General features: G+C 37.3%; 1 protein-coding gene across 1 annotated transcript; it reads left to right on the forward strand.

Annotated features, from left to right (window-relative positions):
- The first annotated feature begins 2,618 nt into the window (after positions 1-2,618).
- On the forward strand, positions 2,619-3,547 carry LOC123935375 (galectin-3-like). The gene has a single exon (XM_045996125.1). It carries the CDS (start codon positions 2,619-2,621, stop codon positions 3,453-3,455), a length of 837 nt encoding a protein of 278 aa, XP_045852081.1. The 3' UTR covers positions 3,456-3,547.
- The last annotated feature ends 10,435 nt before the right edge of the window (positions 3,548-13,982 follow it).

The following is a 13,982-nucleotide window of genomic DNA, read 5'->3' on the forward strand; positions in this document are numbered from 1 at the left end:
AGTGGGCACACTCACTAGGTTCACACCCTTCTGTGTTCTCTATGCCCTGCAGACCTTGGGTGGTGAGCACACTCCCCCCACACCAGAGAGAGCTTGGTGTGGATGTCAGCTGGCGCTCTTTAAGACTCTGGCCTCCTACAACCAGTCAAGGATCTGAACACTCCCAGTCTGTGCCTGAGAGAACCAGGCTTGATCTCAGGTCAGGGTCTCTCTGCAGTGGCAGCCTTCTGCAACCTGCACAACCATGAGGTGTGGACTCCAGACAGCAGTCCCGGCAAAGGCAGCCACCAGAAGTGGGCTCCCTGTACCAACATCATTAGCAATTTTAGTGTCACAGGGGTGCAGTGACAAATGGGTACCTCCAGCAACCACTGAGACAGTGGCTGGGGACGTACATGACCTCTCGAAGATTGTGGTGTTCAGAGGAGTTGCAGAGGTAGAGTCTGTGTGTTCTGGACCACCCAGAGGGAAGCAGACTGAGGCTTCTCTCTGAGGCTGAGGTCTGGGTGCAGTTTGCTTTCCACTAAGCCTCCAGAAAGCTGCAAAAAGCCACCAAAGAACAAAAACCTCCAGAGAACAAAAGCCTGTAATACTGGTTTCCACAGAGTGCAGCCCCTTGATGGGGGCAGGATGACTCAACTCAAGGAAGACTGACTGGAAAAGAACACGGCAGGCCCCTCTGACAGAGTTCAAGCCAAAAGAATGAGAGGACAACTACCACTGGGTCCCCATAAAACTGTAAAACCCCAACATCAGGAGAAAACAATATGTTAATCTACTGGTATTGCCCTAAAACCTGTATATTTCATAGATACAAGGTTTGTTTTTTTCTCACAGTTCTTGTTCTTTTTAATTTTTTAACCTACTTATCATTGCACTAGAGCTTTAATACAACATATTCAATAATAATCTCTTAACTTGTTCATACATATATCTGTGTTTTTCTTTTTTCTATTTTTTAATATACATATAGATATAAGGATCAAGGTAATCCTCTTTCCCTAATCAATACTACCCCTATATATAAACCAGTTTTAATCTCCCTTTATCTCTGGAAAGTTGAGGGCTTTAACAATGATATCAAGATACACCCAGGAGGAATCAAAATAACCTTCCTTGCCCACATCTGGGATTTATAACCACCCTACCATCTTTATCTTCTGTCAGTGTTTCTGTGTATTTCTTTTTGTTATGGTATTATATAAATCTTACCCTTGGGGTTAAATTTGCTGGGTTATTTTTTTCTTGTCATTTACTTTTGTTGGTATTTTTGTTTGTCTGTTTTTGTTCATATATTTTATAAATCTTATTTTGGGGGCTCATTCTGCTGGATTTTCTCTTTTTTTTATCTTTATATTTCCTTTTTCTTTTTTCTTTCCTTTTGGTGGTGACTTCTGATTGTTCTGAAACATTCCAGGGTGCACGTTGCCTGGACTGTAGTTGATATACTCAGCTATACATCCCCTCAACCACCTCTCACCAAAATGACTAGGAGAAGGAACACCTGGCAGAAGAAAAATTCAGAGACTGTGTCCTCTTGATCAGAACTATTGGATATGGACATAAACAGTATGTAGGAAAGGGAATTCAGGGTAACAATTATCCAGGCAATGGCTAAGTTGGAGAAAACCATTAGTGACAACATAGAATCCCTAAGGGCAGAAGTGAAAACTGCCCGGGCAGAAGTTAAATTGCTATCAATGAGATCCTCTAGTCTAGATACTCTAACAGCTAGGATAACCAAGGCAGAAGACAGAATTAGTGATCTAGAGGACAAACTGATAGAGAAAAAGGATCAGGAGGAGGCTTGGAACAAACAGCTTAGAAGCCATGAAAACAGAATTAGGGAAATAAATGATGCCATGAAACATTCCAACGTTAGAATTATTGGGATTCCCTGAGGAGGTGGAAAATGAAAGAAGACTAGAAGATATAGCTGAACAAATTCTGGATGAAAAATTTCCCAATCTGGGGGACAGAACAAGGTTCATTTCCTAGTGGCAGAAAGAGCACCTAGCAAGAAAAACAAATCTAGAAATACCACAAGGAACTTATTTGTGAAATTTAAGAATCATAATTTTAGACAAGAACTTTTCAGGGAAGCTCGGGGGAAGAGATTCCCTGATGTAAATAAAAACATTTCTTTCAATAATCACTCTCACTCGGGGTGCCTGGGTGACTCAGCAGGTTAAGACCTTTGCCTTCGGCTCCAGTCATTATCCCAGAGTCTTCAGATCGAGCCCTGCATTGGGCTCTCTGCTCAGCGAGAAGCCTGCTTCTCCCCCAAACCCTGGCCCACCTGCCTCTTTGCCTACTTATGATCTCTGTCTGGCAAAAAAATAAATAAAATCTTTAAAAAAATCACTCTCAATGTGAATGGCCTAAACACTCCCATAAAATGGCACACGGTTGTAGATTAGATAAAACAGCAGTACCTGTGCATATGCTGTCTACAAGAGACCCATTTGGAACCTAAAGATATATCCACACTGAAAGTGAAGGGATGGAGAACCATCTTTTATACCATAGGGCCTCAAAAGAAAGCTGGGGTAGGGAATTGCAGTACCTCACCAGAAACCGCTCCGCAGCAAGCGAGTGAGCGCCGAGGCGTCAGGAAAATGGCAGACAGTTTTTCACTTAATGATGCTTTATATGGGTCTGGAAACCCAAACCCTCAAGGATGGCCTGGTCAATGGGGAAACCAGCCTGCTGGAGCAGGGGGTTATCCAGGGGCCTCCTATCCTGGTGCCTACCCTGGACAAGCTCCTCCTGGCAGTTATCCTGGACAGGCCCTGCCTGGCGGCTACCCTGGACAGGCCCCTCCTGGCAGCTACCCTGGACAGGCCCCTCCTGGTGGCTATCCTGGACAGGCACCTCCAGGAACCTACCCTGGCCCAACAGCTCCTGCTTATCCTGGACCACCCGCATCAGGAGCCCACCCTGGGCAACCGAGTGGGCCCGGGGCCTACCCGCCTCCTGGACAGCCAAGTGCTCCTGGAGCCCAGCCCGCTGCTGGCGCCTTTGGCATCCCTGCTGGACCACTGACTGTACCTTATGACCTGCCCTTGCCCGGAGGAGTCATGCCTCACATGCTGATAACAATTCTGGGCACAATGAAGCCCAATGCAAACAGATTTGCTTTAGATTTCAAGAGAGGGAATGACGTTGCTTTCCACTTTAACCCACGCTTCAGTGAGGACAACAAGAGAGTCATTGTTTGCAATACAAAGCTGGATAACATCTGGGAAAAGGAAGAAAGACAGGCGATTTTCCCATTTGAAAGTGGTAAACCATTCAAAATACAAGTGCTGGTTGAATCTGACCACTTCAAGGTTGTGGTCAATGATGCTCACTTGTTGCAGTACAATCATTGGATGAAAAATCTCCAGGAAATCAGCAAACTGGGAATTTCTGGTGACATAGATCTCACCAGTGCTTCACACGTTATGATATAATCTTAAAGGGGAAGATTTTAAAAAGAATAAATTGAATATAAACCCTTACACATTGAAACTTCATGTTTCCTGATTGAAAATTTTCACTTTTATTCATTCACCCTTCTTGTAAATCTTCGATTTAATAAACATTCTAAGAGTTAAAAAAAAAAAAGCTGGGTAATGATTCTCATATCAGATAAATTAGAATTTAAACTAAAATCTGTAATCAGAGATACAGAAGGACACTATATAATTTTTAAAGTGTCTATCTACCAAGAAGATCTAACAATTGTAAATATTTATGCCCCTGATATGGGATCGGCAAACTACATAAGTTAACAGTTAATCAAAATATTTAACACTCCATATTCAGCAATAGACAGATCATCTAATCATAAAATCAACAAAGAACCAAGACCTCTGAATGACACATTGGACCAGATGGGCCTCACAGATACATACAGAACACCCTAAAACAACAGAATACTTATTCTTCTCGGTTGCACATGGAACTTTCTCCAGAATACACCACATACTGGGTCACAAATGAGGGCTAAACTGATACCAAAAGACTGAGATTATTCCCTGCATATTCTCACACCACAATGCTTTGAAACTGGAACTCAACCACAATAAAAATTTTGGAAGGAATTAAAATATTTGGAAGCTAAAGACCACCATGCTCAAAAATGTTTGGGTCAACCAGGAAATCACAGAAGAACTTAAACAATTCATGAAAAGGAATGAGAATGAAGATACATTGGTCCAAGACCTGTGGGATACAGCAAAGACAGTTCTAAGGGTGGAATACATAACAGTCCAAGACTCACTCAAATAAATTTAAAATCCAGAATACATCATCTTTCTTTACACCTTAAAGAACTGGAAAACCAACAACAAATTGAGCCAACCCCACACAAAAGAAGGGAAATAATCAAGATTAGAGCAGAAATAAATGATATAGAAATTAGAGATGCAGTAGAAACCATCTATGAAACTAGAAGCAGGTTCTTTGAAAGAATCAATAAGATTGATAAACCACTGGCCAAACTAATATTAAAGAAAAGAGACAGGACGCAAATGAATAAAATCATGAATGAAAGGGGAGAGATCATGACAAATGCCTAAGAAATAGAAACAATCATCAGAAATGATTATCAACAGTTATATGCCAAAAAAGTTAAGCAACCTAGAAGAAATGGATGCATTCCTTGAAACCTATAAACTACCAAGACTAAATCAGGAAGAATTGACAAATTGAATAGACCAATATCTAGTAATGAGATTGAAGCAGTGATCAAAAACCCCCCAAAAAATAAGAGTCCAAGACATGATGGATTCCCTGGGGAATTCTATCAAACATTCAAAGAAGAAATAATGCCTATTCTTCTGAAGCTGTTTTGAAAAATAGAAACAGAAGGGAAATTTCCAGACACTTTCTATGAATTCAACATTACCCTGATCCCCAAACCAGGCAAAGACCCCATCAAAAAGGAGAATTTCAAACCAATATCCCTGATAAATATGGATGCCAAGATTCCCAACAAGGCCCTAGCTAATAGGATCCAAGATAATCCGACATGACCAGGTAAGTTTTATCCCTGGGATGCAAGTGTGGCTCAACATTCGCAAATCAGCCAATGCGATAGAACAAATCAATAAGAGAAGAGAGAAGAAACACATGGTCCTCTCAACTGATGCAGAAAAAGCATTTGACAAGATACTGTATCCATTCCTGATTAACACTCTTCAAAGTATGGGGGGATAGAGGGAACATTCCTCAACCTCATAAAATCTACCTATGAAAATCTCACAACGAATATCATTCTCAATGGAAAAAAGATGGCAGCCTTCCTTTTGAGAACAGGAACATGAAAAGGATGCCCAGTCTCACCTCTGTTGTTCAACATAGTACAAGAAGTCCTAGCAACAACAATCAGACAACAACAACAACAAAATAAAAGATATTCAAATTTGGAAAGAAGTCAAACTCCCTCTCTTTGCAGATGACATGATACTTTATATGGAAAACCCAAAAAATTCCACCTGCAATCTACTAGAAATCATACAGCAATTCAGAAATGTGGCAGTATATAAAGTCAATGGACAGAAATCACTTGCTTTTTTATACACTAACAATGAAAATATAGAAAGGGAAATTAAAGAATCGATTCTGTTTACTATAGTACCAAGATCCATAAGATACCTGGGAATAAACCTGTAAAGAGGTAAAGGATCCATACTCAAGGAACTACAGGGCATTGATGAAAGAAATTAAAGAAGACACAAAGTGACGGAAAAGCATTCCAGGCTCATGGATGGAAGAAGAAACATTGTTAAAATGTCTATATTGCCTAGAGCAATCTATATTTTCAATGTCATTCCGATCAGAATTCCACCAGCATTTTTCAAATATCTGGAACAAACAATCTTAAAATTTGTATGGAACCAGAAAAGACCCCGAATTGATAAGGAAGTGTTGAAAAAGAAAAACAAAACCAGGGGCATCACATAGCTTGATTTCAAGGTTTACAACAAAGCCATGATTACCAAGACAGCATGGTACTGGCACAGAAACAGACATACAAACCTGTGAAACAGGGTAAAAAACCCAGATATGGACCTGCAACTCTATGGTCAACTAATATTTGACAAGTCAGGAAAAAATATCCAGCGGATAAAAGACAGTCTCTTCAATAAATGGTCCTATGTAAATGAACGGCTATGAAAAGAAGAATGAAATTTGACCATTTTTTATGCCATACACAAAAATAAATTCAAAATGGATAAAATAACTCAAGGCAGGAATCTATCAAAATTATAAGGAGAACATAGGCAGTAACTTCTTCGACATCAGTTACAACAACTTCTTTCAAGACAAGTCTCTAAAGGCCAAGGAAACAAAAGTGAAAATGAACTTTTCGGACTTCATCAAGATCAAAAGCTTCTGCACAGAAAAGGAAGTAGTCCACAAAACAAAGAGGCAGCCCACGGAATGGGAGAAGATATTCACAAATGACACTACAGACAAAGGGCTGATATCCAAGATCATAAAGAACTCTTCAAACTTAACCCACACAAACAGATAATTATGTAATAAAATGGGCAGAAGATATGAACAGACTCTTCTCCAAAGAAGGCATACAAATGGCTATCAGACACATGAAAAAATGTTCATCATCATTAGCCATCAGAGAGATTCAAATCAAAACCACAATGAGATACCACCTTATACCAGTTAGAATGGCCAAAATTAACAAGACAAGAAATAACAAGGGCTGGAGAGGATGTGGAGAAAGGGGAGCCCTCTTACACTGTTGGTGGGAATGCAAATTGTTGCAACCACTTTGGAAAACAGTGTGGAGATTCCTTAAGAAATTAAAAATAGAGCTTCCCTGTGACCCTGCAATTGCACTACTGGTTATTAACCCCAAAGATACAGATGTAGTGAACAAAAGGGCCATCTGTACCCCAATGTTCATAGCAGCAATGTCACAGTTGCCAAACTGTGGAATGAGCCAAGATGCCCTTCAACAGAGAAATGGATGAAGAAGATATGGTTCACATATACAATGGAGTATTATTCAGCCATAAGAAAGGATGAATACCAACTTTTTTATCAACATGGACGGAACTTGAGGAGATTATGTTGAGTGAAATAAGTCAAGCAGAGAGAGTCAATTATCATATGGTTTTACTTATTTGTGGAGCATAAGGAATAACACAAAGGACATTGGCTGAAGGAGAGGAGAAGTAAGTTGGGGGAAATGAGAGGGAGAGATGTATCATGAGAGAGTGTGGATTCTGATAAACAAACTTAGGGTTTCGGAAAGGAGGAGGTGGGGGTGGGGAATCCTGGTGGTGGGTTTAAGGAGAGCATGTATTGCATGAAGCACTGGGTGTGGTGCATAAACAATGAATCTTGGAACACTGAATAAATAAAGTAAAATTTTAAAAATGGAAAACCAAATAAAGAAAAAAAGGAAATTAAAATGCCGGTAAAGAAAAATTGTTTCCTCATTCCACTTTTAGATGTCTGTGCTAAGCTTTCAACATATGTTATATAGATAATGAGAAAAGTGTACCATTCCAGTGAGGAAACTTTTTTTGTTTCATTTTGTTTTCTAATGCAACATTAAATTTGTAGCTTGAAAGATATAAGATATTCCTCGAATATTTTTTTTACTTTTCAAGGAAAAAATAAAATTTATCTATTTGAACAGAAAAAAAGCAACAAAAAAGATAAATTAATACTATTTTCTAAAACTCTTCCAAAAAATAGACATGGAAAGAAAACTTCCAAACTCATCCTACAAGCATTACTTTGATTCCAAAACCAGACAAAGCCTCCACTATAAATGAGAAATACAGGCCAATTTCCCTGCTGCATATGGATGCAAAAATTGTTGTTTTTTAATTTATTTCTTTATTTTAGAGAGACAGAGAGCATGAGCAGGAGGGGCAGAGGGAGAGAGACTCCCAAACAGATTCTCCACAGAGCAGGTATCTCCATATGAAGATTAATCCCAGGACACTGAGATCATGACCTGAGCTGGAACAGAGTCAGATGCTTAACAGACTGCACCACCCAGGCACACCTGGATACAAAATTTCTTAATAAGGTATTAACAAATTGAATCCAACAGTACACTAAAAAATTACTCACCATTATCAAATGGTATTTATTTCTGGGCTGCATGGTTCAATATTCACAAATCAATCAACATGATATACCACATTAATAAAAGAAAGGCTCAGAACCATATGATCCTCTCAATTATGCAGAAAAAGCATTTGACAAAATACAGCATCCACTCTTGATAAAAGCCTTAAACAAAGTAGGGATTTAGGGAAGATACCTCAATATCTTAAGGGCCATATTAGAAAGAACCGAAGCTAATACTATCCTAAATGGGGAAAAACTGAGAGATTTTTCCTCTACAGTTAGAAATAAGACACTGATTTCCATTCTCACCATTGTTTTTAACAGTACTGGAAGTTTTAGCCTCCACAGTCAGACAACAACAAAAAATAAAGACTTCCAAATAAGAAAAGAAGAAATCAACTTTCAGTATTCACAGATGACATGATACTCTATGTAGAAAACCTGATAGATTTCATCAAAAAATTTCTAGAACTGATATATGAATTCAGCAAAGTTTCAGGGTACAAAATCAAAGTATAGAAATCTGCCGCATTTCTATACGCAAATAATGAAGTAGGAGAAAGAGAAATCAAGGAAATTATTTAATTTAAAATGGCACCCAAAACATTAAGTTGTCTAGACATAAACCTAACCAAAAGTGTAAAAAATCTGTACTCCAAAAACTATTCAGTGCTTATGAAAGAAATTGAAGATAATACAAGGATATGGAAAAACATTCCATGCTTGTGAATTGGAAGAATAAATATTGCTAAAATGTCTATTCTACTTGAAGCAATTTACACATTTAATATAATCCCTATCAAAATACCATGAGCATTTTTCAGAGTTAGAGCAAACCATCATAAAATCTTCATGAAAGCAGAAGGGTCTGAATAGCCCAAACAATGCTGAAAAAAATAAAATAAAATAAAAGCTGGGAGCATCAAAATTCTGGATTCGAGCTATATTACAAAGCTGTAGTGATCAAGACAGTATAGTACTCACACAAAAGCAGACACATACATTAATGGAACAGAATAGAAAACCTAGAAATGGAACTACAACTATACAGGCAACTAATCTCCATAAAAGCAGGAAAGAAAATATCCAATGGAAAAAGACAACCTTTTCAACAAACAGAATTAGGAAAACTGAACAGCAACATACAGAAGAATGAAATTAGACCACTTTCTTACACCATACAAAAACATAAATTCAAAATGAGTGAAAGACCTAAGTGTGAGACAGGAAATAATCAAAATCCTAGAGGAGAACACAGGCACCAATTCTTTGATATCAGCTATAATAACTTCTTACTAGACATGACTCTGAAGGCAAAGGAGATAAAGTAAAAATAAACTATTGGGACTTCATCAAGATAAAAAACTTCTGCAGAAAGGCTAAAAATCAACAAAACTAAAAGACAACCTACGGAGTGAGAGGAGATATTTGCATGTGACATATCTGATAAAGGGTTAGTATCCAAAATCTATAAAAAACTCCTTAAACCCAACACCCAAAAAACAAACATTCTAGTTAAAAAATGGACAGAAGACAGGAATAGACTTTTTTTCCCAAATAAGACATCCGGAAGGCTAACAGACACATGAAAAGATGCTCAACAACACTCATAATCAGGGAAATACAAATCAAAACCACGATGGGATACTACTTCACACCTGTGAGGTAATAACACTGGAAACGACAGTTGTTTTTAAGAATACAGAGAAGGCAGACCCCTCCTACACTGTTAGGGTGAATGCAAACTGGTGCAGCTACTCTGGAAAACAGTACAGAAGTTTCTCAAAAATTTAAAAATAAACTACCTTATTATCTAGCAATTGCACTACTATGTATTTATCAAAAAGGTACAAAAATACTGATATCAAGAGACATATGTTCCCTGATGTTCACAACAGTATTATCAACAATAACCAAATTGTGGAAAGAGACCAATGTCCATTGACTGATTAATGGATAAAGAGGAGGTGATATATATATATATATATATATATATATATATATATATATATATAGTTATATTCCATTATATATATATTATATATATATATTATATATATATATAATGGAATATAACTCTTCTCTCAAAAGGAATGAAATGTTGCCATTTCCAATGACATGGATGGAGCTAAAGTGAATTATGCTAAGTGAAATAACTTAGTCAGAGAAAGACAAATAATAGGCTTTCATGCATATGAGGAATTTAGGAAACAAAAAAGATGAACATAGGGAAAGGAAGAAAAGAGGGAGAGAGGCAAACCATAAGAGACTCTTAACTATAGAGAACACACTGAGGGTTTATGGAGGGAGATGGGAAGAGTATGTGCTAAATGGGTGATGGGTATTAAGGAGGGCACTTGTTATGAAGTGCACTGGCTGTTATACGTAAGTGATGAATCACTGAATTCTACTCCTGAATCCAATATCACACTGTATGTAACCTAACTAGAATTTAAACAAAACTTTGAAACAAACAAACAAACACCAGAAAAAATACATCACAAGACGTAACAAAAGGAAAAAGAGCCAAGTATGAAGAGAGAAAGCAACCATCAGGACCAACTCATCTATAACACAGACTTGATAATTTTCAGAAAAGGAAGATAAACTATTATTGCTATGTTAAGGACTCTAATGGAAAATAGACAACATAAAAAAAATCATGAAAGTAGAGATAAGTAAACTCATAAAAACTTTTATATATAAAATATATATATTTATATATATTTTATATATATAATCAAATATATAAATAATATATATAAATCAAATATATAAATATATATATAAATCAAATATATAAATAAAATATATATATAAATCAAAGTACTGTAATGTGAACAAAAAAATCGCAGCGTAGAAGATTCTAAGGACCTATCCTTCCACAGAAACACTGAAGAAATGAGCAAAAACCATCAGAATCAATTTTTTTGGAGCATCGAGTAATAGTCAAAAGATTGTAGCTTCCAATTGGACAATGAATGAGGTAATAGTTGACATGAATATAGCAATATAACTTTATTCCATTTGAATTTAATTTTGCTCAACCCTAGCCCTGGTGTGGCAGTAATTTTGAAAGTGGCAGTTTGTATTCCCAGTAAGGGTACCTGTATCTTGAAGCAGCAGAATAGACCTTGTTTTCAAGTAACTGTGTTTATCTGTTTGACCTCTCTGTGGTTTCCCCTCATTGACCTCTAAGAGGTGCTTGCCTTTGTTTCACCTCAATCAGAACTCTCTCATGAAAGAAAAGCAACTAAGTAATGTTCATCAAAAATGGTGAAAGGAAATCAACAAACCACTGTTGCCTGAATCAGGATATCAGAGTTGAGTCAAGCAACAGATATACCAAAATCCTGAGAAGAAAAGCTGGGAAGAGTATTTGGGGGATATGAGCCTTAAAGCTCCTGAATTAGTAGAGTATTTAGAAAACTGCATGCATTCCCATGGCTAGACGTGTTTTCTGAAAAGGACTGTGAAGATGCTAAGCCTTCATCTCTGGTTTATTCTGAGGATAGCCAGGAGCAGGAAGTGAATGCTAAGACAGAATGATAGTAGACCTGGCTATGTATTTAAGATGTACTCCAACAGAAAGCCAATTGGCAAAGATTGCATAAGTATTTTTGAAATTATCTTTTGTTCTTTTTTTGACTCCATATTTTTCTTTTCAGAATTCTCTATTATACCACTAACTGAACACAAGCTAAAGAATAGAGACTTCAGAGATCATACATATTAAATAATGCAGTTTAAAAAAAATAGTTAGGAAAGCAAATTTAAAAAAAAAAAAAAAAAGGCAAGGACCAGGCACAACAACAACAGTAGCCAGAGGAGGAGGGAATATTTGATTTCTAGGATTACCACATTACGTTATTCAAAATTTCCAACGTTTATGAAAGATTTATGAGTTTTCTAAAGAAAAATAATGTTTGGTCCATTCACAGAAGGAACCATAAGATATTGGACTTATGAGACTAAGACTTCAAATAAACTTTCTAAGCTCAGAGAGCTAAAAAAAAAAATGGATGAAGTAAATAAGATTAGCAAAACAATATCTAAACAAATAGAAAATATCAATAAAAATAGAAATTATAGAAATTGAGAAAAATTAAGATAAAAAGCATAGTAGCTGAAATTAAAAAAATAGTGAATCATTTGAATAGCATATTTGAGAATGCGGGAAAAAATCAGTGAACTTAAAATAAATTAAATGAGGGGTACATGGGTAGTTCAGTTGATTGAGCTTCTAATCCTTGGTTTCAGCTCAGGTCATGATCTTGGGGTCCATGAGATGGAGTGCCACACTGAACTGTGTGCTCAGCATGAAGCCTGCTTGTCTCTCTCCTTCTGCTTCTCCTCCCACTCATATTCTCTCTCTCTCTCTCTCTCTCTCTCTCTCTCTCACACACACACACACACACACACACACACACACAAATAAAATCTTTAAAAAATAAGTTAATTGAAATTATCCAGTCAGAGGAATAGAAAGAAAATGGGCAGAGGATGGGCAGGAGGAAGAAGGGAAGAGGGAAGGTCTAAAAAGCTATGTGAAGAAATAAAACTGCCAAAATATGATAAAATAAATAAATCTACAAACTCAAGAAGTTCAGAGAATTTCAAGTAAGACAAAAACAGAGATATACAGCAAGATATATTATAATCGAATTGCTAAGAGCCAAAGATGAAAGAGAATTGTCTTTTAAAATAACATGACCAAAATACCACACTGCTGGACTGGAAAATGTGAACACTTTCCAAATTGACCTATAGGTTTGATTTTTTTTTTAAATTTCTTTTCCTCACAACAGAATTCATTGTTTTTGCACCACACTCAGTGTCCCCTGCAATGCATGCCCTCCATAATACTCACCATCTGGCTCTCCCAACCTCCCACCCCTCACCCCTTAAAATCCTTCAGGATGTTTTTCAGTGTCCATAATCTCTTATAGTTCATCTCCCCCTCCAATTTCCCTCAAATCCATTCTCCTCTCCATCTCCCCATGTCCTCCATGTTCTTTGTTATGCTCCGCAAATAAGTGAAACCATTTGATAATTGATTCTCTCTGCTTGACTTATTTCACTCGACATAATCTCTTCCACTCCCATCCATGTTGATACAAAAGTTGGGTATTCATCCTTTTTGATGGAGGCATAATACTCCATCGTGTATAGGGACCACATCTTCTTTATCCATTTGTCCTTTGAAGGGCATCTTGGTTCTTTCCACAGTTAGCCGACTGTGACCATTGCTGCTTTAAACATTGGGGTGCAGATGGCCCTTCATTTCACTACATCTGTATCTTTGGGGTAAATACCCAATAGTGCAATTGCAGGGTCACAGGGAAGCTCTATTCTTAATATCTTGAGGAATCTCCACACAGTTCTCCAAAGTGGCTGCACCAACTTGCATTCCCACCAACAGTGTAAGAGGGTTCCCCTTTCTCCACATCCTCTCCAACACACGTTGTTTCCTGCCTTGCTAATTTTGGCCATTCTAATTGGTGTAAGGTGGTATTTCAATGTGGTTTTAATTTGAATCTCCCTGATGGCTAGTGATGATGAGCATTTTTTCATGTGTCTGATAGCCATTTGTATGTCTTCATTGGAGAAGTGTCTGTTCATATCTTCTGCCCATTTTTTGATATGATTATCTGTTTTGGGTGTGTTGAGTTTGAGGAGTTCTTTATAGATCCTGGATATCAACCTTTTGTCTGTACTGTCATTTGTGAATATCTTCTCCCATTCCACGGGTTGCCTCTTTGTTTTGTTGACTGTTTCCTTTGCTGTGCAGAAGCTTTTGATCTTGACAAAGTCCCAAAAGTTCATTTTCACTTTTGTTTCCTTTGCCTTTGGAGATATATCTTGAAAGAAGTTACTGT

Source organism: Meles meles, chromosome X, assembly GCF_922984935.1.
Source record: "Meles meles chromosome X, mMelMel3.1 paternal haplotype, whole genome shotgun sequence".
In the NCBI taxonomy this organism is placed as follows: Eukaryota; Metazoa; Chordata; class Mammalia; order Carnivora; family Mustelidae; genus Meles; species Meles meles.